The sequence below is a fragment of the Prosopis cineraria genome, unplaced genomic scaffold (assembly GCF_029017545.1).
Source record: "Prosopis cineraria cultivar Desert tree isolate PC_DT_omini unplaced genomic scaffold, ASM2901754v1 PC2, whole genome shotgun sequence".
NCBI lineage: Eukaryota > Viridiplantae > Streptophyta > Magnoliopsida > Fabales > Fabaceae > Prosopis > Prosopis cineraria.
This window is the reverse complement of record NW_026555333.1, coordinates 7,450,073-7,473,961: the sequence shown is the minus strand read 5'-3', so window position 1 is coordinate 7,473,961 and position 23,889 is coordinate 7,450,073. Positions and strand designations below refer to the sequence as shown.

Genomic DNA, 23,889 nt, shown 5'->3' with positions numbered 1-23,889 from the left:
AGGCATGTAATACCTAAACTATATGCCCTTAATTGCTACTACGATAGTACCTGCCACGGAGAACAAGTTGGCATAAAGAAGGATCTTACTCCAAGTGGTTGGGTTGATCAATAAATACTCCATTCATGAAGGAGCAAGAGTGCTGCAAAATTAATTGGGTTGAGGTTACCTCCCGTTCATGTTTCCTATAATCTCAAAACACTTTATTGCATTTTATTTTTTTGGACTCCTTCATGAATCTATTCCATGAATATTAGTTTCATCAGTGTCTCTTTTTAAGTTCACTTGTGGGGAAACCCTTCTTATAACTTGTAAGGTACTGTTGAATAGGATAGGTATGAGCATTGTGAAATGCTAACATGATTAGGATAACCTGTGGTTTATATTGCAAGCCTTTTGGCAGGACAGTTTGAGCCAACCCTGACACCTACAAATTCTGGGCCCTAGATCCAACGGATTGTGTGTGATGTGTTAAGAATTGTATTGGTTATTGAATCGGTTAAGGTGAAGGACAAAAAATTCAATCAGAATTAAATTAAAATTAAACTAAAATTAAACTCATCTTAATAAAATAAAATAATTTGAATAAAAAAATATTAATTTATCTTAAATTTTAATTTTTCCTCTCACTTTTCTCAATTATTTTTCCATTTTTAAATCTGCAATTATAATTTTTATCATTGACTTTACAGCACACTTCTTTATATTTCACTGCTCCCTCCTTTTTTCTTTTTCTCTTTGATCATCAACCACTCCTCTGTCTCTTCTCTTTCTTCTTTGTCCTCTCCTCCCTCCCTCACTCTTATGTTTTTTAAACCTCCTTCTCTTTTTCTTCTTTCATATGCCATTTCCCCTCTTTCTCCTTCATTTTTTCATGTTCACAATTCTTAACCTTCCTTTCAGTTGTAAAAATAAATTTGCAGATGCAGAATGCCATAAAGCTCTGAGAGTTGACTGGTCTGACCCATTACTTGTTTAAATGAGAGAAGACAAGGGAGAATGAAGGAGAAGTGAAGTGAAGCGAAGGTGTGGGTTTGAATTCAAGTTTCAAGAATAAACGTGTTCTTAAGTGAAGGGTGAGAAGGCTAGTGTTTCTAAATTTAATTATGGATTCTAATTTTTACATGTTTAAATTTTTAAAATTCCAAAACTACATAGAAATTTTAAAATAAAACTCACCCGATTCATGAATTGTGCAAGTTAATCCAAATTCATCTGATTAATTAGTATACATGAAAAGTATAAAATTAGACTGGACACATAGATGGGTCGTTGGTTTGATCAATTGATCTAATCCAATTTTACAAACAATAATTATGTGAATAGTATGAGATCATTTAATGTAAAAAAATATTAATGGAAGTTGGGTCTAATCGAAAGAGCTATTATCATATAGTTTGGTGAGTTAATATTAGAATTTATAATTAAAAAGGTGCATTATATTTAATGTTTGACAGTACCTCAAACATTATCTATTATATATATATATATATATTTTAATTTTATTGTTATCAAAAGTAAAAAGTTATAATAAGAAGAAAATAACAACAAAAAAAAGACCTTTCACTTTTTGCTTTATCATTTATTTGACAGTGACATTTTTCTCTATTGGTTTTAATACATGCATTTAAAAAATATTTGTTTCTTATAAATAAATAAAAAAAATACATTTAAAAAAATTAAAATTGTCACACACATGTATAACCCAAGCGCATAAATCCACACGGGCTAAAATGAATCTTCTTCCTAATAGCGGAGAAGAAAGAGTAAAATTGAACCCGAGAGTAGGGGAGAAACCTGTACAGATGCTCTGGTCTCCGTCAAAACATGGAATGAAGTATATTCCCCATTTCCCATCCTCCCAAATATTCTTATTCAGAGATTTGAGAGCTTTTTTATAAACACTTACTTTCCAGAAAGCATTCATCTCTTCGCTTTTTCGAAGGGCGTATGAGGGTATCATCATTTTAACGTCGTTTCGCCGGAATATTTGATCTCCGAACCGGACGGATCATGAAGTTCTGGAAGATCCTCAGCAACCTGATCGAGCAGACTTTACCCGATTGGCAGGATAAGTTCCTTTCCTACAAAGATTTGAAAAAACAGCTGAAGCTTATATGCCCAAAAGATGGCGACGTTCTGCCCACCAAACGCCCGAAATTGGATGGCGAGGCGGAGCTCACCAAAGAGGTTAATGACTTTCTTAAGCTTCTGGAAGTCGAGATAGACAAGTTTAACTCTTTTTTTGTTGAGAAGGAAGAAGAATATGTCATCAAATTGAAGGTAACAATTTTGTATTTCCAGTATTTCCTGCCTTGGATTTTTCGGATGACCCTGGTTCGAATTTGGTTCCCACCATACCACTGTGATCTAATCTGGGTCTTTGAAATTGATGAATTGAATTTTGTATTTGTATTTTTCTCAGAGTTTTATCTTAAAAGAGAATTAAAAGTGAATAATATTTATCTAATCTGGAAGGCTACATAAACCAAAAAATTAAAAGTGAATAATATTGATAATCGTTTCTTGCGTTTCAAAGCGTGACTTGCTCAGCAGCTAAAGAGAGTTATCGTGTCTCTGTATGGTTTATTGAAAACTGGATCACAAATTCACAAGCAACATGCAGCATGACATGCACTATAAGAACAAGTCTTGTCTTACTAAATGAGTCTATACATGAATTGTACTATGTCTATGTTCTATTATTTGCTAAACTTTTGAGAATATTATTAATTAAGAGGTTTTAGGCAACAATTTATATAAGTGTTTTCTTTAACCTTCTTTCATCTCTCTTTGTAGAGCTTAAAATTATCTATCATATTTTTATCACCGGTGTCTCTCACAGTCTTATATGTATATATTTAAACCATCTTAAATGATTTTTTATTATTTTTTTCTCAATAGGTATTACATCCTTTTTTTTTTGTATATGCTCATTTCAGATTTTATTTTTGCATGTATACCCACACATCTAAAACCCAATATTCACTAACATATAATGTAGATGGTCTTATAGCAGTTTATAAATTTCCCTTTAAGTTTATCAGATACCTTTTGATCACAAATAATTTTTTTAGCCTTTCTTAATTAAATCATTTACTTATATCATATGTTCAATATCCCTATCAATTTTCCTATTATGTTAAATAATAAATTATAAATATTTAAACTTTTTCACTTGAAGTATAATTCAATCTTTCAATTTTATTTCTAAATTACTATTGACTGACCTCTTATTAGAATTACAATGAAAATATTTTGTTTTACTTCTGCTCAGGCAAAAGCTTTTTGACTCTAATGTCCTCCTCCATAATTCAAATTTACAATTAATCTCTTCTCTTATCTCCACAATAAGAATTATATTATCCACAAAAAGAATGGATTTAAAGATTTTAATGTAACACACACTCACACATACTTGCACAGGGTTGAATAGAGGGAGAGAGTAGAGAAAATCAGAAATAAAGAGGGAGAAATGAAGAAGATGAAGAATAGAATAGTGGGAGGAGCAAGGGAGGGAGACAGACGAAGAGAGAGGGGGAGGGCTTTTGAAAATCAATCACAATAATTCATTCATCAAGTGTTTCATTACAAATGCAAACTAGTCTATTTAAACTAACTTTCATATCTATAAAGGAAATCTTAATCATTTGTCCAAAGAAAGCTAATGGTCAAATTTTCCTTTTAATAAAATAACACAAAAGGAAATCCTAATACCATGTCTATATAAAGGTAGGTTTCAGATTTCCTTTTATAAAATATTAAAATAACACGAAGGACAAAAACATAAGAAAACATATTTCTTTCTAAAATGATAATAATCTACTAGCCTAGGTTTCTTTAAAATATATTAATTCTTATATTTCATCAGATTTCCTCTTGAATTTGGTCTATTAAAACATCTAGTACTAGGTCACAAACAAATAAAGACTCAAGATGATTTTTGGTATTCATTACCAGATGTTTTTATACTAGTTGTTGCTTCCTTATATATATTTTGTATAGCTCTAATATAGGCAACCCGAGCTCCTTTCTTTTCCAAGGCTTTCCAAGATACTTCTTTCAGTGTACGCTCATAAGTTTTTTTCGAATCAATAAAAATTATTCGTAAATCTTTACTTTTGCATCGATACTTTTACATTAATCCTCTTTGCAGATAAATCGTTTTTGTAGTAGCCCTACATGACATGAAGCTAAACTGATTCTCTGAAATATCAGTTTTCAATCTCAACCCATACTCAATCACTCTTTCCCATAATTTTATGTTATAACTCAAATTTAATCTTTCTGTAATTTGCATAATTATGAACATCCCTTTTATTTTTGTAAATAAGAATTAAGGTGCTTCTCTTCCATTCGTCATGCTTTTTCTTGGACTATAAGATCTCATTAAATAAATTAATTAACCATCACCCTCTCTTCACTTAAACATTTCCACAATTCAATAGGGATATAATCCGGTTTATTGGCTCTACCATTTGTCATTTTCTTAACAGCTTCCTTTACTTCACGATCGTGTATACTTTGATAGAATGACAAATTATGTTCTCTTTCATAAGTTATTGAATCTTCCAAGTTACTAGATAAGCTCTTTCTATTATTGAAAAGTTTGTAAAAGTAGGTCCCCCATTTGTCTTGAATATCACCATTTGTAACCAAAACTCTTCATTTTTTATCCTTTATGCTTCTTATGTGTTTCAAATTTCTTGATTTTTTCCTCATGCTCTTAGCAATCTTATAAATTTTTTGTTTTTCATCCTTTGTCCCAAGACTTTTATAAAATTCTTCAAATACTTTAGAATGAGCTTCACTCACAACGTTTTTCGTTTCCTTCTTAGCTATACGATAGGTTTCTGAATTTTTATTATTATTGCACAAATGTATGGCCTTAAAATATTCCTTTTTATGTTTGACTTTTCCTATATATTATCATTCCACAATTAAGATTCCTTATCTCTCAGACCAAAACCTTTTAACTCTCAAAATTTCTTTAGCAACCTTTATTATTTTCTTCGCTATATTTTCCCACAAGATGTTAACACTTCCTTGGGACCCCCAAATTCTTTCGGCAAAAGATTTTGCATGAAAATTTCTCGCTTTTCACCATTTAACTGCCATCACCTAATTCTCAAATTTACCATTTGTTGATGCTTTTGATTTTTACTCATGATATGCACATCAAGGATAAAGATCCTATCTTGTGTTGTTACACCATCTCTAAGAATCACCTTACAATTTTTATAGAGTCTTTTATTTGTGTTCCTTACCAAAAAAAAAAAAACTATGACCTTGAGATTTCACTTTTGTAGGTAATGAGATGTTCATCCCTCTTCTTAAAACAAGTGCTGACAATCTTGAAATCATGCACCATTGGGAAATCAAGAATAGATTGTCCTTCATTATTTGGCTCCCTAAAATTAAAACCACCACGCACCCTCGCATACTTACTTGCCTCCCATTCGACATGACTGTTAAAGTCTCTTCCAATAAAAATATTTTCACTTTGTGGTATGCATTGAATCAATCCCTCCAAGTCTTCCCAAAACAATTCCTTAAGATTGGCTTCTGCTTCAGCTTAAGGTGCATAAATGCTAATAATATTGACAGTCTCATGTGGAATAATCATTTTTAAGGAGATACTGCGTCCAATTCTGGTAACTCCTACCATGTTTTTCTTCCACTCTTCATCAACAATGATACCCACCCTATTATATGTGCTTACTTTCCCTATATGGCGACATTTGAAATCTTAAATATCCATAACTTGTTCACCGAGCCATTTAATTTTTTGTAGGCACAAGATATTAATTTTTCTATGAATCACAACTCTTACTACCTTTATTGATTTACGAGTCAAGGTCCTAACATTCCAAGTATCAAATTTGATCTTGCTCATATGAACTAACTTCTTTAATTGCGCTCGTTTAGAACAACGCGGTAGCCCTTGCTCATTTAAAACTACATTCAGACGATAATGCAGTGGCTTTAACTCACTTGTCACTGCACTTAAGCTATATAGTGCGTTATTTATAGGCAACGACTTGGCATTAGCACAAAAGCGTATATTGTTCATGTCTATGTGAGATTCAACAAAATTTTATGTTGATTGTTGAAGGTCCACTACAATCCTCCTCCTTTGCCTGAGTTTGGAACCAGTTATAAACATAGGGAGAGTTATGCACTTCCAAGAACAAGACATGTAAATCCAATCAGCTTGATTTTGTTTTATGAAGCATTAGTATCCTTTTTGGTGCTGCCTAACCTAGACTTTGACACTCAGATTTCATCTCTGTCAGCAATATCATGCTCTGCTGCCCACATAATTATTAAGACTTAGTTTTCTACGATTCTCCATCCATCTCAATAAGGTATTAGCAATTACCTTTCAAGGCTAATGATGTTGAAACCTCTTTAACCATCAACGGTGGCTTAAACTTGTATCAATTAGCCCTTTGTGGTGCTATACATCTGCGTAGCATTTTTGATAAAAAGCAAACAGGTGTCCTTGGTTGTTTAGTGTCTTATATACATGCGCACGCATATGGATGTATCAAATTTCCTGTTGTCTTAGAAGCCGGACATTTGATCAATATAAAAGGAAAGTTGTTTGCTGATACCTTCAATTCTGTTTCCTTGAGGGCCTTTGTTTGTGGCTGTATGCTGCAGTTCTAAAATGTTGATTCTTGGCTCACATGTATTTGGAAGCAATTAAAACCGTGGCAATATTTTCATTCTTTTATTAGTCTTTTTTTGTTCAGCATGTTGTGATTCTTGTAGAGCAGGCTTATTTTGTTCCTTTGTTATATAGCATGCAAGTCTACAGGCACAATTTTTTTGGGGCAAATCTGAAGGCATAGATTTCATTGAGTACGTTTTTAAGTTTCACGTGGAAAGTCATGTGTCATTTTGCATATAGGGCGAGTAAAAAATTTTTGAGCTTCAATCACCATTTGACCTTTGGTTTGTGCTTGTAAATAATGCAGGAGTTGCAAGATAGAGTTTCTAAGGCTAAGGATTCAAATGAAGAATTGGTGACAGTAGGGAGGGAAATAGTGGATTTTCATGGAGAGATGGTTTTGCTAGAGAACTATAGTGCACTTAATTACACAGGTAATTCTAAGGAGCTGTGCATTAGCTTTAAGATATGGATTCTAGTTTTGTTATCAGATGATGAAATCTTTTGATAACGTAAAATCATGGATGCTAAGCACAGGTAAGATATGTAGTTAGATGACTGTTAAGGTAATGTGGGTTATACTTTCAAACTTTCATTTCTTAGAATATTCTATTGGAGAGTGGTGTGTTACTCTATTTGTAAGGCTACTGAGCATATACGAGATTTGTAATTTTTTCAAATGAATGAATTATTTAATCCTAATATTATCTTATTTGAATAATTAGGCGGTATCTTTTATTAATTCTTTTTAGGAAAACATGACTTTCGATTGGAAGCGAGGGGTTGATGGTGACTGTTAGGGAAAGATTTGTATTTTTGTTATCTTACCTCTTTTTCTTTGAGCAGGTCTGGTGAAGATAATAAAGAAATATGATAAGCGAACTGGTGCATTAGTTCGCTTGCCTTTTATCCAAGAGGTCCTGAACCAACCCTTCTTCAAAATTGATGTGCTTGACAAACTTGTAAAGGAGTGTGAGGTGATGCTAGGTTATATTTTTCCCAAAAGTGAGGCTCCTGGTGAATCCTCTTCCTTTGGGGAGGAAGATGGGTGTGGTTCCATGACAGGGACTGGAAACGAAAATAAAGAGACACTGAAGCAGGCTCCCAAGGAACTTGCTGAAATCGAGCACATGGAGAACGTGTACACCAAGCTAACTTTACAAGCGCTCCGGACTTTAGATGAGATTCGTGGTGGAAGCTCTACTGTGAGCATCTTCTCATTGCCTCCTTTGCACAAAAAGTTTTTGGAGGAGGATTGGAAGAAAATCACTGCTCTTGAGCAAGAAGCCAAGTAAATTCATCAACATAGTTTTCCATGGTAAGAACCCGCCCAAAATGAAATTTGGAGAGACAAGCATTCTTGCCGCAATCAAGACATCAACATATCCTCCTCCTGTAGATTCCATTTGAATTTGTTAGTTTGCAAGGATGGTAATATATGCTTGTGACTTTTTGTTATGCCTTCTCTCTCTCGATTGACCTTTTGTTATGCTTCCTAATCTGGGGTATTGTGCTTTATTTGTGCCAGTTGTTAAATATCCTTATCTAATGGAAAGTAAATAAGAATATGGATGCGCTCATATTTCATTTTCATATTTGGTTGCTAATTAGTACAAGGCATAGAAATTTTTTTTCAAGACACTGTTTGTGGCAGTGGAAATGCTGTCCTATGTGGTATTATTTTTAAGATTGTTTGTGATGGCGGATAGGATAAACCTTAGTGTTATTGTTTATTACATTTGGGCAGATAGAGCTATATTATTATCGTTTCGCAGCTCTGTGGACTGAGCATCTGGTTCCAGAGCAAAAAACCAAAGTTGAACTCCCTCTTTTGTGAGGTTATTATTGTCGTTAAGCCTCATAAAGAAGTTTCTTTAAAGTTTTAAGTGAACTTCTGGGGTTAGCCTCTTTTGAAGTAACAGATAATTCATGGAAGCACCAGGCTACCTCTCAGTATAACTTTTACGTACTTGTCTATTTATCTTTGTCAAATCTCTTGTTCTGTTCTGTTAATTCTCTGGCACCTTCTGCCCTTGGAATCGACGCTGCCTGCACAGAATCATCCAACAAATACTTGTCCTAAGATATTGATGACAGCCAGTGAACTGAGAATCACCTGCCACGAAATGTATATATAGGAAATATTTTCATCCTCCACTGGGGGTGACTGGTGAGTTTAATTTCTCCACCCTCACTGAACTCCGAACTTTCTTGTGGGTACAAAGAGTAAGTGCGTGTGTGTGTTTTAATAGAGTATCATATTCATTGTCATTGAGGCGGTCCGGATTTCTATTGATCATAGGTGCTCAAGAAGCCGCCAACAAAGCCAGCTCCATTGCAATTTCCGCACAGCATCTCCTTCCTGCCCCTGGAATCGTGGGAATCAGATGAGGGAATAACATTAGTCTCAAGTTTGGAAAATAATGCTTTATTACAATCCAATTCAGTTCGCTTAACTTAAAAATGCTATTAAAATGAGGCAGGTTTCGGTACATCAAAGAGATCATTAGCGTAAGAAAATTCAAAATGGTTACCCGCAAAGCCAACAGGATTCACCGGCTTTAAACTGTCCATTGAAGATATCAACAGAGTTCACCCCACTACCTTTGCATTGAGAGCAGAGAACTGCGCCTGTTCATTATCCACCAACTAGTGTCACATTAGAGTAATCACATGATTGCTGCAAGTATCTCAACTCACGTTTAAACCCAGATACAATTATCTAACTTTTTGCCTAGTTGAGGTTCCTCCTACCATTTCCATCACAGTCTGCGCAAATCACGCTATTGGGTTTTGTATTTCGGTTATTATTGGCCGCCTGCATGAACAGAGTCCGATCAACGTCTAAACAGGACAGGCACCAGTACTTGCAGAAACTGAGCGTGAACAAACCTTTGTGATGAGAGAGAAAGATTTGACAGGAGGGCTGCCTTGGAACACAGAATTGACTTGCTTGTGCTTTGGATTTCTAGGACTTCGCGTATCGATACCAATGTCTGAGCATTCAAAATTCAGGATGTGAACATACAAAAGGTGGGTCAGCTAATCAGGAACAACAGCACAGAAGTAGAGAAGATGGGAAGAGAGGGAGCAACCTGGATGTGTTGTAGTTCGAAGAGATGTTAGAGGAGTCAAGCATGAGGGAAAGGCCATCGAGGGAATGTGGTAGGACGCAAACCGATCCACTTGCGGGTGTGACGATGAACAAAGCCTGAAGCAGCTGTGGATGGGATAGATATTTTAGAGGCTGGGGTTCAGCCCACTTGGCGAGCAAATATCTTCTCTTATCCAATAATTTCTCCTAAGTCTGTCAATGCACTTCTAACATATGCCTTAGTCAACACGCCTATAGCATAAGTCTTTTGTCCACTGGCCTTCCTCTTGTAATTTTTTTTTTTAAACATGTATAACTATTAGATGCCAAGTATTAAATATTGCAATTTAAGTTTTACCGGACCCAATTTACAATAGTTCTTTTAGTGCAATGGAGAAAGTTCTTTTATGGTGAGACATCGTGAGAAATGACTCGGATCCAAACCACAATTGATGATGTTTCTCTAGTCACCTTTACCTTGTTTACATATCAAAGATTTATTGGATATGCTTTATACAAATCTTCTTTGTTTTGTATTTCATTCATGTTACGTTTCCTTTTTCACCTTATCAAATGACCTTGAAATAAAATAGGGAAAAAAATAACAAGAACTCTGTTTGATTCATGTGATTCGATTTGTTTTTTGATAACTTTACCAAATATGTTATTGATAAAATATGATTGGATTATGAATATATTTTTTTATATAATTATACATTGACTTAAAATCTATGCTCAAATATTTTGTAAATCGCTCCTTCTCAATTCAACAAATTCTTTATGGGTTAAAAAGAAAACCTGAAGTTATTTAAAAAACAAAAAAAAACTAAAAAAGAGAAGGGGAAAAAGCAAAATGTAAAAAAATCCCTATGACGCTGGTGTTGGTTCAGTTTGGGAGCGAGGCGTGATCCGTTGCTGTTTATAAAAGGCGTCGAGCCACTTAACCCTATTTCGAGAATCACACCCTTACTCTCCTCCCCTTCGTCTCTGGCGGTCGTCGAGGTTTCCCTCTCTCCAGTTTCTTTTGCCCCCGCTTGTTTTTCAGCTAACCAATTTCCTTTGCAGACTTCTCAAACCTTTACCTTACTACCTAATTTCTATAGGAATCTTCTTCTGTCGCGGGTATTGCCTCATCCTCTTTTAAAACCCTACCTTACTTCGGAGTTCTCGGTTTAAACCCTAGAATTATATACATCGATTTATTCTCGTATTTAGTCAGCTAGGATTCAAACAGTGCTTTTCTTGACTATGTCTACTGTGATTGGTTTTGCAGAACCAATGGGAGAAACTAAGGACGAAGGATACGAGGAAGAGCTTCTTGACTACGAAGAGGAAGAAGACAAGGCGCCCGATTCCGTCGGGACTAAAGTCAACGGTGAAGCGGCCAAGAAGTAAGTTGTTTCTTTATTACTGTATTGTATTCCGTCCTTTGCTGTAATAAGATGGATTTTTCTTTGGATGCGGTAGTTTCGTGATGGGGTGGTGGTGGAGGGAGAGAGTGATAATTTATTTCTTGAGAACGCAGAGAAAAGACATGAGGTTCCGACTACTTTTGTGATAAGACTTATCGTGAACGAGTGGAAATATGAAGCATAGTTTTTAGTACCCTGCCCAACAACCCGTTGTTGTAGTTAAGCTTTATGTGAGAGTGAGATGTATAACCTAGCAAATCTCGTGCAGGTGGATATAGAGTAACCATACCGCCGTCAATTTTTATATAGCTCTGCTAGTGCGAGCTAAATAGGGAGATATCCTCAATTTAGATCATCCTGAGAGGTAGACAGATGTTAGCCTCCTGGATCTCTTCAGTTTGGGGTGGGAATATGATACCTTCATGTTTAATCAATCCGAGCCTTACAGGAAAAGCGTCCACATCATTGCAAGTTGCATTTTTTCATTTTTTTTTTCTAGACTAAACCAAGCCAAATCGTTAATCCCTTTGTTCCCGTGAAAATGAAATTTCCCGGTAAGCCCCGGATGCCAATGCTGCATTTCGTGAAGGATGCCCTTCGTCCTCCAATTGAAGTTCATAATGATGCAAACACAGGAAAACTTTCCAGTTCCACCCACTGTAAACATTTGCATCCCGAGTACCATTGTGTTTTATACCATTGAATGTAAGATACTTTTCCTAAATGGGATGTCAGTTTGCCAAACACCGCTGTAGATTCAAACTTTGTCAAGCACTGATTTATTATGATTAGAAGAATTGATTTCATGATTTTTGGATGATTACAATGTTATCACTTTTTTATGTGAATTTTGCGTGTGTATGTGTGTAGGCTGGCATTCTCCATATCAATCTATTTTACAAACTCCTTAATGTATGAAGTTGTTTTCTCACAGCAAAATTGATGCAAAGTAATGAGGAAATAACTACCAGAATTTTTATTTTATTTTTTTCCTATCTTGCCATGAAAAGGGTATTCTAATGACGTCAGTTAGATGTAAGAGATTGCACGATGTTTTTTATTTTTTATTTTTTACAGTAAGTTATGTGCTAAATCTTAATGTTTCCTTTACCATGCTATGGTCTATAGTGTGTTTGAGTGCTAGGAATGTGCTTTGCCTTATTAATAACTATGGTATAAATCTTTTACTCTTCTTGCTGGGAAATAGGCAGGTGTTTGCAACTAAGCGATGCTCTAGCTCTTATTTTGAAATGCAAACATAATTTGAATGGAATAAACTGAATTATGCTAAGTTATTTTATGTTCCAGAAATTGATCAATTGGATGTGGTTTGTTTTCAAGTTTCAACTCTTGCACTTGATTTTCCCTGTTGGTAGCTCAAACATGTTCCTTTGGTCTTTCGCAGGGGATATGTTGGTATACACAGTTCCGGATTCAGAGACTTCCTTTTGAAGCCAGAACTCCTTCGAGCTATTGTGGACTCAGGATTTGAGCATCCTTCTGAAGGCAACTATCCATTATCTCCATTCTTATTAAATATGATTGGCTGAGTTATTTTTTTGTTGACTGTATTTTAAGGTTTATTTGTAATTTTAAATATGTATTGGAAGACATAATTTCCTCTTCAATTGATTTAGTATCCCTTCTGTTAGATTTGTTTGTTTCAGCCTTATTTTGTCACCTTTTATCCTTCTTTTCAAGTAGAAAGGGTTTTGGAAGTTCTACAGGATGGTTGAATAAGCAATACTTTTTAAATGTTTCCTTAGTTGTAATTTAAAGCTAATTTTTCTTTTTGCACGATCTCTGTTTGATAGTCTTTTTTTTTTAAATAATGATCATGCTTATGAATTTGTTTGATTTATATATTACAGGTAATACTTCTACCATAATCTTGTTTAGGAGATCTAATATGGTTTGGTAAACCTATCAAATTTAAAAGGGTCAAAGGTTTATTTTACTTACCACCGGTTCCTTCGACCCCGTTTTCTTTGGTTCGCCACCAGTTCAACATGAGTGCATACCTCAAGCAATCCTTGGAATGGATGTATTATGTCAAGCTAAATCTGGAATGGGGAAAACTGCTGTCTTTGTGCTTTCAACTTTGCAACAGATTGATCCTGTTGCTGGCCAAGTTTCTGCACTTGTTTTGTGTCATACAAGGGAATTGGCTTACCAGGTATATATGGAGACTTAATGGATGAAAACTTTTGGGGATTTGATCCTCATTTAGTTTCTTGTTTAAGATGTGTGCTTGATTTGGTTTTGTGTAGATATGTCATGAGTTTGAGAGGTTCAGCACCTACTTGCCTGATCTCAAGGTTGCTGTCTTTTATGGTGGTGTCAACATTAAAGTTCACAAGGATCTGTTGAAAAATGAATGCCCTCATATTGTTGTTGGAACTCCTGGAAGAATACTAGCATTGACCAGGGATAAGGACCTGTCTTTAAAGAATGTTAGGCATTTCATTTTGGATGAATGTGATAAGATGCTGGAATCACTGGGTATGTTTAGTTACTGAGCATTTTTTTTTCCTGTTGTTTGATACATTTAGGCTTCCTGTGATGGTGACATGTTTTTCACTTTTCATTATACCCATTGTGCTTTCTGCAGACATGAGGAGAGATGTGCAAGAGATTTTCAAGATGACCCCTCATGACAAGCAAGTCATGATGTTTTCTGCAACACTCAGCAAGGAAATTCGCCCAGTCTGCAAGAAATTTATGCAGGATGTAATGTCTCATGGCTAGTACTACTTATATTGGAAGTTGCTTTTTCATAGTATCAATTGTCGGAGGTCCTTAAATCTCTAGAACGCTATGGTCCTTTGGATATTTGCTTCTGAAAGTATTTCTATTGGTATAGTGTTTTGTTTTTGTCACTGATTTTTGTGGAAATATATAGCTGGTGGGGTGGGGTTTGTTTGTGCCGCAGATGGGGCTAGAAGATCGTGATGGTAATGCACAAGGAACATTCCATCTGTGGTCATAGTGTCTTTTAGATCTGCACTTCTATTTGTGTTGGGTTCTTTTTAAGGTTTTCATTTCTAATGGCCTGTCCATGAGCCAGGGTGTTTTTTCTTTCATTCATTATGTTCCTTTTTTGTTTTTGAAATAGTTTTAGTCTATTCTGGGGTCATTGCAACCAAGTGTTGAGTGTCAGTGGTGCTTTCTGGGTGTTGCCAAAATATTATCTGCATGGAGACAAAAGAGATGGACCAGTTATGTGATTCGAGGGATCTACATCCATCGTTCATTTTGTTCTGGGTTCCGTTAGCTTTGAGCTTTGAGGAAAGCCCCTAATATGATTTACTATCACATTTGTTCCTTTCAGCCTATGGAAATTTATGTTGATGATGAGGCCAAGTTGACCCTTCATGGACTTGTTCAGGTAGGCCTCTTTTATAATTGGGAACCTTTCCATCCATCCATCCGTCTACATGTGAAAGAAACTGTATCCCTTACTTAAATAATTAAAATTTCAGCACTACATCAAATTGAAAGAGGAGGAGAAGAACCGCAAGTTGAATGATCTTCTTGATGCACTTGACTTCAATCAAGTAGTTATCTTTGTAAAAAGTGTTAGTAGAGCGGCTGAGCTGGACAAACTACTTGTGGAATGCAACTTTCCATCTATATGCATCCATTCTGGCATGTCCCAAGAGGAAAGGTTTGTATTATCTCATTTGAGGATTTCAGGGTTGTTCTTCATCCTTGTTTAGCTGATGATTCAATTTTCTGTGGTTCGTTTGTTGATGTGGTTATATGTTGCCCTTTGTTTGACCCACTTTGTAATTTTGGAAGTTGTTTAGCTGTCATGCCCTGTTGGAATATGAATGCATTAGTAGTATACTGTGCTTATGTTTGTCTGCTGGACAATGCTTCATATGATTGATAATGATTAGCAATAATGAAGAATGTTTCCTTTAACACGAGCTGAAGAAAGTTATGCAATATGTACTGGACTGAGTAATGGCAGTTGGGTTGAGTGCTGAGGAATTCAACATTTCAGATTCAAGCCTTGTAGATGGAAAAACCATATTTGAGAGAACTGTCCAATTTGAGCTTGATTCAGCTTGAATGTAAATTGGTAGTGAAAAAAATGTAGATTCTGAATTTACATGTGAAAAACCTCATGGAGGCTCTTTCAAAGACAGAGCTTCCATGTGTCTTTAGTTTCTTGAAGTTTTGATAACGTTCACGTTGCTTGACTAAATTAGTATTCACTGGGCTTGTGCTGCAATATAGTGAATTATGTCTCATTAAATTTGTTCAATTTATGTATTCTCTGTGAAAGCATTTTAAATGAATATGTGATTGAAGAAAATAAATAAATTTGATTTTTGTTGTGTATGCTAATAAATTCCTGTGCCCTTGTTATAAAGGTTTAAAGTTATTAATTATTTTAGCAATTTGGAATTTCTGAATGAGGTTTATGATAATTATATTATTGAACAGTGAGGGCTTGCAATGAAATACAATATTAACGAAGTGTGTCATTTGAAGCAAATATTATCATAATAGGACTAACTGCTAGATTATAGAAATGGGTAGCTGGTGAGCCTGGTTCGTGGCTTTCATGTTATTTGTCTTGCATTATGATGAGTGTTTTGATTTGATTTGCTTGCAAATGGTCATGGGCAAGGCAAATTTGTGAGTGATCTTGAATCTTGATCATATTATTAATAGGTTAAAGCGATATAAAGGATTCAAAGAGGGGCATACTCGGATCCTTGTGGCAACAGATCTGGTGGGAAGGGGCATTGACATTGAACGTGTCAACATAGTTATAAACTATGACATGCCAGATTCTGCAGACACATACTTGCACAGGGTATGGCTATATATACAATATGTATGCAGCTTAAATTGGTTATGCCATTAAATTCTAGTTTACATCTGTCTGATGGTCTGACCTTTTGTGTCTGGAACTCTGTAGGTTGGCAGGGCAGGAAGGTTTGGTACCAAGGGCCTTGCAATTACATTTGTTTCATGTGCTGCAGATGTTGATGTTCTCAACAATGTAGGAAACTCTTCTGTTGTTTTTGATCTGTTAGTGGGGTTTTAGCAGTTCTAAGTTTCTTTTTGTATGTTTCAGGTTCAATCAAGGTTTGAGGTGGATATAAAACAGCTTCCTGAGCAGATCGATACTTCTACGTATAGTATGTTCTCTTCCATAGAACTTGTTATCAATTGAGAATATTCTATATCTTGTTTCCTTTTGTTTATTTGTTATCCTGTGTTGTCTTCTTGCCATGTCACAACAATTTTCTGTGTTAATGCAGGTTCTTTTTCTGATTTATAGAGGCTAGAATTGTGTTTTGTGGCATTTGAAAAAAATAAAGAATTCAAATGATCTGTCTTGTTTTCCTTCCTCAAGAGATTTCCTTCTCATGTCTTTATTTTGTGAAGATATTAAAAATTCTGTTGCTTCCTTAAATAACAAGCAGCTAACTTGCAAAGTGGTTGGGCATGTTTGAACCTAATGGTTGGCGGACTTTTGCAATGTCACCGGTGCTTTGGTTTTTTCTTTTTTTCTTTTTTAAAAAGAAAAAGTTGGGATGGGGGGTTTACAAGCATGGAATGAAATTTTTAACACGCTGGGTGGTGATATTTGTGGAAAACTCAAAGGAATGAACTAATTAAGTAGATTTTTTTTTTCCAATACAAACGTTGGCACTGAAATTTGGACCCAAGACTTACTGTTAACCTTGTCCCTAGACAAGACAACACCTTTTGACTTGTGGGTTAATGGAGAAATTTTCCAAGAACATCTGTTGTGTTAAATGTTTTTGTTTGCACTATATTATATTTTTTGTGCTACAGTTGTCCAACTCCTTGTACTTTGATGGACTTGTGTGCTTTAGTGTTAGCTCCTGACATTAAACCATTATACAGCAACAAGTTTTGTTTGTTTTTGGGCAATTCCATTTTTGCTAGTTTGGGCTGCTAATAGTATACAAACTTTCTGACGTTTTCTTTATTTTTTATGCAGTGCCATCATAGTAGAGGTGTATATGAAGGCACGTGTTTAAATTGCTCCCAATGGCAGGCGTAGCTTTTGCAGATTATTTGCTTTCAGATAAGCGACATGAACCTTCAGATGCGGATTTTCCGCCAAGCTGATGTCTCAAGTCCCGTTGTAGTTTTATAGACTGAAGACCTTGACCTCCATAAGGGTTTATCATGTTAGTTGCACGGTAGTACTGTAGCTTATAAATTTAAGAGATTCCGTTAGTTGTATTATGTATTACGTAGATTTGCTCTTAGGAGCTGCATTTCCTATTTATGTCATGTTCGCCTTATTTGGGAAGTGGGTGCTTGTGGCTGAATGAGGTATATTGTCTTGACCGATCATATATTTTGGTGTGGGGATGAGCTCAATGTGGAGCCCACACCTTTTGGAGATTGGTCTCTGGAGCACGGAATTCGGCGTTCTGAATCGAGATTCAGAGGCTAAACCATTCTTTTTTCTGTAAGCTATGGAAGCTAATTACCATTTTGGAAGCTGAGACCTATTTCTATTTCCCCCAAACAAAAATCTTTTGGATACTTGTTTAGAAAGTTGTACCGATTTTTATTATTTTGAGCATATTCGTACTGATATTTTGTTCGGTTGATTGATGAGTAGCTTGATTTTTGTGTAGCATGTAAGCGGAAGATAGCTGTTTCGATCAATTTATAAATTGATCCTTGGTGGATTAGAAATTTTCATCCTACTGTTAGTGTAATGAGTCAGTGACTTGACTTTTTCAATTAAGTTATAACTTGATGTTGTGGATTGGTAATAATTATGTTTTATATAAATTACTAGTATGGATATTGTTTGCTAAGCCTAAGCTTTGATTAGATTGATGACAAGAAATTGAATGAATGATGCAAGCCTGATTGCCAAGATTGGAATTTAAAGTCGAGGGGAGTGGTTATTTTGGTTGGTGATTTGTTTTGTACTTTCTGATTTTTGAAACATTTTAAATGGGGTGAAAGCCTGATTTACTATCTTGCGATCCGATCTTTTCTTCTCTCTATGGATCACTCGCTGTGCATAATGTTCTGCAATCAGATGGGACTTTTTACCCTCTTTCCAGTCCGCCGTGTGAGATGAAACAGCAATCGAGTGACTTCGCTGCCTCCCTGCAACCCTCACGCCGGTTCGGTATTTTATAATTTTGTCCCTTCTTTTAGTTTGTGGGCCAAATTTTTTGGAGTAATGTATTTGCACAACGGTTTCGATAAAACTGTTTGGATCAGATTCTGGGCTTGATGAAACAATTTGAGGCCCAATCCAAGTTTGATGGAAATGTAGGCCTAATAGCTATCAAGCTGGTAGGAATGAAGTGGACCGTTGTGTTTTATAATGTGGGTGAATTAGTCTCGCCCACCTTCTGCACACTTTGCATAACATGGATCACTCATTCCCTCCGCTCTTCCAAGCTGAGGTGATTATTTGTTCCTTGTGGTGCTAAGATTCAAATTTGAAAAAGGACGTTATTGTTGTTCTCTATAAATAGGTGATGAGCACATAATTGTGGGTCTTTTGACATTTTGCGAACTCAACATACTCAAATTCAACATTCAAGTCAACTTGCCTAGCGTAATACTTAGACAATTGACCCACATCACTCCTGACGCTGCAAGTTTGCCTAGCAACTTTGTTATTATAGTTTAAGCTTTCCAAGTCATTTTACTTTGCTTTTTCCTTCAGTCATCGATGTGCTTACTCACCACTAATAGACTTAATACATCCTTCAACATAGCTTTAGTTTCTTGTTTTGCCACTCCAAGAAAATTGTGACAAAAGATTTTGGAAACTTGTATAATCATTTAATCCATTACTCACTTTGAGAATCTATTCCTCTAGCAATCTAGCGAAGCTTCTTGGGGTGTGACGCTCCAAACCCAAATTTTCAAAACCAAGCCAACAATAATGTTGACGGTTTTCTTCATTTTCATGGTTTACAACTATATCTAAACAATTTTTCTTAAAAAAATTATTCTCTCCCACTTATGGTGCTGTGACTTCGGATCAATTGTGAATTCCAGGGGGAGTAGGCATATATTACAAACTTGGAGATTATTTGATATTTTGTTGGAGAATATGATATTAATTTATTGGATCGCATCATACCTACGGTCCTACTTTGTATTTCTGTTGTTATTTCCTGATAAACCAAAAAAAATTGGGATTTTTCACAATGCACCAATAATCAATTCCTATTCGTTGCGTTTGGGATCACTCAAGGTTATATGGAATACTTCAGTTCGGGCCCCCAAAGATTGAGGGATAGAAAGATAATGTGTGGTTAAAATATTTGTTTATATTCAAAACTTAAATCGTGTTTTGATAATTATTTGTATGGACTTCTATTTGAGCTGTGTTATACTACTTCTGAATAACATATTTTTTTATTTAAAATTTACATCATATATAAGTACATATTATCAGGAGGATATGCATTACTGCTCTTTAAAGTTATTTATATTTTAGTAAGTAAAAAATATTAAAATATTTTTATACCTATGATTTATATCATAAACTGATATTAAATGTGTTTGACTAATACAAAAATGTCAATGCCTTGATTTCGGAATAAGTTAAATTTATATTTTTCATATTAGTAAAAACATTGTAAAAAAAGTTATCAGAATGTGTTTTTATAAAAATAAATTAAGATTAGTCGTGAATACTAGCTCGATATATGAAATACAGGAATCATTCACATCAATACAATTAAATACAGGATGAACACATTTATGTCAGCCTAATATTGCCAGAAACATCAATGTGGCTATTTAAGAGATTTAATTCAGATGCAAGTGCTTGAGCTTACATGGGACAAAACAGTCGCAGAAGCGTTGTGCAGGGCTTCAGTCTTCACAAGTTTTGTGATAGTTTTTGGCTTTTGATTCCTTTCGTTTCAATACATCATATCGTAATGGTTCGTTCTTTTCACTGTAAACTTTTCAGTCTCATTCTGTGTGTGTGTGTGTGTGAGAGGGTAATTAATTTTGATAATGCAAAGTATCCGTTTGATGGACGCACGCAGGAATGGTGTGTATTGAGAGCGTGTTTGGTAATTTGGATTGCTTGGTGCAACGTATGGATTGGACGTTCCCAGACAACCTTTAATGTCCTTCAATATGGTGCTAAAGGAGATTCCCACACTGATGATTCCTCTGTACACTTTCTTTCTCATACTCTCTCCTCTCTCTTTAATTTCATCATTTTCTTCACTTCTTATACGTTTATTTGATATTAAAGGCTTTCCTAAAAGCATGGGAAGCTTTCTGTGGAGCAAGTGAAGGTGCACCAACGCTCATGGTACCGTCTGGTTATTCTTTTTTATTAAGTCAAACCAATTTTAAGGGTCCCTGCTCCTCTAGCAAACCTCATATTCAGGTATTATTATTCTATTCATTTTAACCATACGGTCAGATTATATTTTTGTCGGTTGGTTGGTTTGTTTGTTTTTTTTACCTCGAAGGATGCTAATCGATTTTGACTGACTGTTGAATGGATGCAGATTCTGGGGACTCTAAGAGCACCTCATAAAGATGCATGGGGAGGATGCTCAAAAATGTGGTTAAGTATCTCAGGGGTCAAGGGTTTGACTGTTGATGGGTCGGGCACAGTTGATGGTCAAGGTCAAGCTTGGTGGGCTGACCCCCAAGTAATTATTATTTAAATTCAACCATTAGTAATTAATGCTTTTTAATTCTATGTTTTGGTCAGATATGTTGATATGAATAATTTACCAAACTGGTCTTCAGGTGCTTGACCGATGCGGCGAACTACCTGCGGTTAGCGGCTCTTCCCATTTCATCGCACCTAATTTCCTGAGTCTTCAATGCGTATTATTATATAAAAAGAGTATTAATAATTTGGTTTGGTTGGCACGGGCAGGGGATCCAGTTTTTTCACTGTGATGGGCTTCAAATGAGTGGGCTGGCTCATATTAATGGGCCCGGGTCACATGTGAAAGTGGATCAAAGCAACGACGTAACGATTTCGCATCTGACCATAACCTCGCCGAAAGACAGTCCCAATACGGACGGAATAGATGTGGCAAATGCAGAACGTGTATCTATCCAGAACTGTATCATCCGCACAGGTAAACTGATCACATTCTTAATAACTTCAATCTACTTGTTCGTTTCAATCCATTAAGAGCTTTCACTGCCACGTAATCAAAAACTTCTGAGTTTTTGATACACAGGCGACGACTGCATCGCAATCAAAGGCGGCTCGCATTTCATCAACATTACGGAGATTCATTGCGGACCTGGTCATGGAATCAGGTTGGTCGTCCCAACGTATTGAACTGGCATGTATATACAATTAATTGTTTCTGGTGCGATATATACATAAGAAGGCATTCACATGATGATGATGAGGAGGTGTGGTGTGTGTTGTGAATATCACAGTGTGGGGAGTTTAGGGCGGAACGGAGCGGAAGAGCACGTAGAAGACATAAGGGTGTGGAAGTGCAACATCGAAGGAGGTGAAAGCGCTGCGAGAATCAAGACATGGCCGGGAGGGAAGGGATACGCGAGGAGAATCTCCTTCGAACATATCACAGTAAGCGAAACCAGAGAGCCAATACTGATAGACCAGCACTACGATCACAGAGGAGAGGAGGTGAGTATATTTGATGCATGGGGTGCATACATGAATGGTACTGTTATGGATGAAGATGATGATGAATATTGCAGAAGGAAGCGGTGAGAGTGAGCGAGGTAGGGTTCAGGGACATAAGAGGGACGTGCGTGGACGAGAGAGCGATCGTGCTGGACTGTGCGATGGTGGGATGTAGGGACATACAAGTGGAGGGGATAGAGATAAGGTCGATGGATCCAGAAAAGCCAGCCTCTGCCATCTGCAATCACGCTTATGGCTCGGCTCGTGACTCTTCACCTCCGGTCTCTTGCCTCTCTCGCTATCTCCGGCCCCTTCTATCACTTGTCTGAATTACCATTTCTTGCTTTCACTTTTTCCTCCCCATGCTACCAATTAAGTTGAGTCATTAAGATGGAAAACCTGAGGATACTAATTGACAGCTTCTTAACATTTTCGGCAAATAATTTAAGAATATATCTCATTTTAACCCCAAAAAAAAAAGAAAATTAATACTAATTTTGATCCCAACTCTTCTTCTACTTTCATAACCTAACATAAATATACCAACTTAATTTAAAATTACCTTTTGAGATAAAAGCCTAAACACAATTAATTAAAAAATAAAAAAGAGGAAGACTTTAATTTTCACATAAAAATTAATTAAAGTGTGCATTAACTCAAGAAAAAGAGTTGCAAATTTAAGATGACAAAAGTGCAAATTGAAAAAATAAAGTTGTAAATTCCTATAAGCATTCAAATTTGGAAGATAAATTTGCAATTTGATTTTCCTGTTATAAAAAAAAAAATGCAAATCTTAATGATTAAATTTGAAATATAACATGCCATATATGTGAAGATTTCTAGGATTTGCAACTTTGTTTCATAAATTTACAACTTATTTTTTCAATTTTAAAACTTAGAATAAATTACATTATATAAAAAGTCAGTTAAGGACCTAAGAGACTTGCTTTACATTTTAAAATTTGTTGGGACTTTAATTGAATAAAATGACTCCGTAGAGGCTTGAGTGTCATTCCCCCTGAAATTTTTGTGGTTATTAAAATTTAAAATTAAAAGGTAAAAATAACCATGAATATTTTTTTCAGGGCACTCTGTATTCTTTACTAAAAAAAAAAAGGTACAATAATATCATGAAGTAATTGCAAGGGGTGCATCCGTCCCAATTCCTTTTAAAAGGCTAAATATTTGACCGTTTAAGTGACATGTAAGCGAATGGTAAACTCATTTTGCTGACCTGGGCAGGCAATCTCTCCCTCACACACAGTTGCGTCAGGTCATTATCTTCTTATTCCTTCCTTTCATAACTCCTCTCACAACTTGTCACTAATTGAAGCTTTATACAGAGCAAGTTTCTTAGACTCAGATCACTCAACCTATTGATCTTTAATACTAATAAGAAGACGGGGGAACTTCACCATTTAAATCAAAACATTCAAGTGCCGACAATAAATGTATCAGCAATTAAAAACAGTCCAAAAAAAATAACGAGAGGCAGAGGGGCATACATGTGATATGAATGAATCAACCTCTCAAGCGGGTCAAGATCCAACACTAAAACGCTCTCCAAAGTTCAATTAAAGCAATTTAGGTGTTTACAATTTTTTTTTTTCATAAACTAGCTAATGGCATTAGTTAAATTTTTAAATTATTTTATACTAAAAAGTTGAACATCTAAACATATTTAAACAATATTTTCACACTAAACAATTACTAAGGTGTCCCACACTTAAACCAGTGTGCTAAAAGTATGACCCAACATCTAGACCACATTCAATAAATTTAGGACATTCTGTGCAATATACAACAGCAAACCAATAATACATATTTCTTAAATTCAACCCTCAACCCCTTACTTTCCAAAAACAATAGGGAAAGGTTTCCATATCAAATTTCATTAAAATCATTCTCATTCATCTCTAGAGCTTCAGTCACATTTACACTAATATTTTGGCCCTATTTAAATTTCTCAAATCATAACATATATGCTTTATGGCCCAAAATATAACCAATCAAAATAAACAATCAAAGGATGAAAGTAATAACAAAATATAAAACTCCAAGTCAGCATTAT

General features: G+C 35.5%; 4 protein-coding genes across 5 annotated transcripts; 3 read left to right on the top strand and 1 right to left on the bottom strand.

The window, feature by feature from the left end:
- Nucleotides 1-1,739: 1,739 nt before the first annotated feature.
- Nucleotides 1,740-8,269, top strand: LOC129303211 (SPX domain-containing protein 1-like). The gene is made up of 3 exons (XM_054942361.1): nt 1,740-2,283; nt 6,984-7,110; nt 7,523-8,269. The coding sequence occupies exons 1-3, from the start codon at nt 2,014-2,016 to the stop codon at nt 7,969-7,971; spliced, it is 846 nt and encodes a 281-aa protein (XP_054798336.1). The 5' UTR covers nt 1,740-2,013; the 3' UTR covers nt 7,972-8,269.
- A 469-nt stretch (nt 8,270-8,738) lies between these two features.
- On the bottom strand, nt 8,739-9,914 carry LOC129303212 (protein BUNDLE SHEATH DEFECTIVE 2, chloroplastic-like). Its single transcript, XM_054942362.1, has 5 exons — nt 9,772-9,914; nt 9,569-9,672; nt 9,431-9,494; nt 9,211-9,307; nt 8,739-9,044 (listed from the first exon to the last, which is right to left on the bottom strand). Exons 1-5 carry the CDS (start codon nt 9,827-9,829, stop codon nt 8,966-8,968), a joined length of 402 nt encoding a protein of 133 aa, XP_054798337.1. The 5' UTR covers nt 9,830-9,914; the 3' UTR covers nt 8,739-8,965.
- Nucleotides 9,915-10,683: 769 nt separating this feature from the next.
- Nucleotides 10,684-17,785, top strand: LOC129302991 (DEAD-box ATP-dependent RNA helicase 15-like). 2 transcript variants are annotated; one of them, XM_054941960.1, is made up of 13 exons: nt 10,684-10,772; nt 10,836-10,892; nt 11,044-11,161; nt 12,588-12,688; nt 13,186-13,358; nt 13,453-13,684; nt 13,794-13,912; nt 14,514-14,570; nt 14,665-14,849; nt 15,869-16,013; nt 16,119-16,202; nt 16,278-16,341; nt 17,175-17,785. In XM_054941960.1, the coding sequence occupies exons 3-13, from the start codon at nt 11,049-11,051 to the stop codon at nt 17,183-17,185; spliced, it is 1,284 nt and encodes a 427-aa protein (XP_054797935.1). In that variant the 5' UTR covers nt 10,684-10,772; nt 10,836-10,892; nt 11,044-11,048; the 3' UTR covers nt 17,186-17,785. The 2 variants fall into 2 exon arrangements, with proteins under 2 accessions (XP_054797935.1, XP_054797934.1); XM_054941959.1 differs by having other exon boundaries at nt 10,714-10,892.
- Nucleotides 17,786-20,498: 2,713 nt separating this feature from the next.
- Nucleotides 20,499-22,247, top strand: LOC129302097 (probable polygalacturonase At3g15720). Its single transcript, XM_054940776.1, has 7 exons — nt 20,499-20,579; nt 20,704-20,850; nt 20,951-20,980; nt 21,084-21,291; nt 21,397-21,478; nt 21,605-21,818; nt 21,893-22,247. Exons 1-7 carry the CDS (start codon nt 20,499-20,501, stop codon nt 22,145-22,147), a joined length of 1,017 nt encoding a protein of 338 aa, XP_054796751.1. The 3' UTR covers nt 22,148-22,247.
- Nucleotides 22,248-23,889: the final 1,642 nt, after the last annotated feature.

Bases quoted from the DNA above. Each gene is read 5' to 3' on its own strand.
- LOC129302097 (XM_054940776.1), top strand. From the start codon at position 20,499: ATGGTACCGTCTGGTTATTCTTTTTTATTAAGTCAAACCAATTTTAAG. The intron at 20,580-20,703 runs GTATTATTATTC...GAATGGATGCAG, and splicing joins CTAGCAAACCTCATATTCAG to ATTCTGGGGACTCTAAGAGC. The intron at 21,819-21,892 runs GTGAGTATATTT...TGAATATTGCAG, and splicing joins ACGATCACAGAGGAGAGGAG to AAGGAAGCGGTGAGAGTGAG.
- LOC129303212 (XM_054942362.1), bottom strand. From the start codon at position 9,829: ATGGCCTTTCCCTCATGCTTGACTCCTCTAACATCTCTTCGAACTACA. The intron at 9,673-9,771 runs GTTGCTCCCTCT...TTGAATGCTCAG, and splicing joins TCGAACTACAACACATCCAG to ACATTGGTATCGATACGCGA. The intron at 9,045-9,210 runs GTAACCATTTTG...CCACGATTCCAG, and splicing joins GAATCCTGTTGGCTTTGCGG to GGGCAGGAAGGAGATGCTGT.
- LOC129302991 (XM_054941960.1), top strand. From the start codon at position 11,049: ATGGGAGAAACTAAGGACGAAGGATACGAGGAAGAGCTTCTTGACTAC. The intron at 13,685-13,793 runs GTATGTTTAGTT...TGCTTTCTGCAG, and splicing joins TAAGATGCTGGAATCACTGG to ACATGAGGAGAGATGTGCAA. The intron at 14,850-15,868 runs GTTTGTATTATC...TATTATTAATAG, and splicing joins GGCATGTCCCAAGAGGAAAG to GTTAAAGCGATATAAAGGAT.
- LOC129303211 (XM_054942361.1), top strand. From the start codon at position 2,014: ATGAAGTTCTGGAAGATCCTCAGCAACCTGATCGAGCAGACTTTACCC. The intron at 2,284-6,983 runs GTAACAATTTTG...TAAATAATGCAG, and splicing joins AATATGTCATCAAATTGAAG to GAGTTGCAAGATAGAGTTTC. The intron at 7,111-7,522 runs GTAATTCTAAGG...TTCTTTGAGCAG, and splicing joins TAGTGCACTTAATTACACAG to GTCTGGTGAAGATAATAAAG.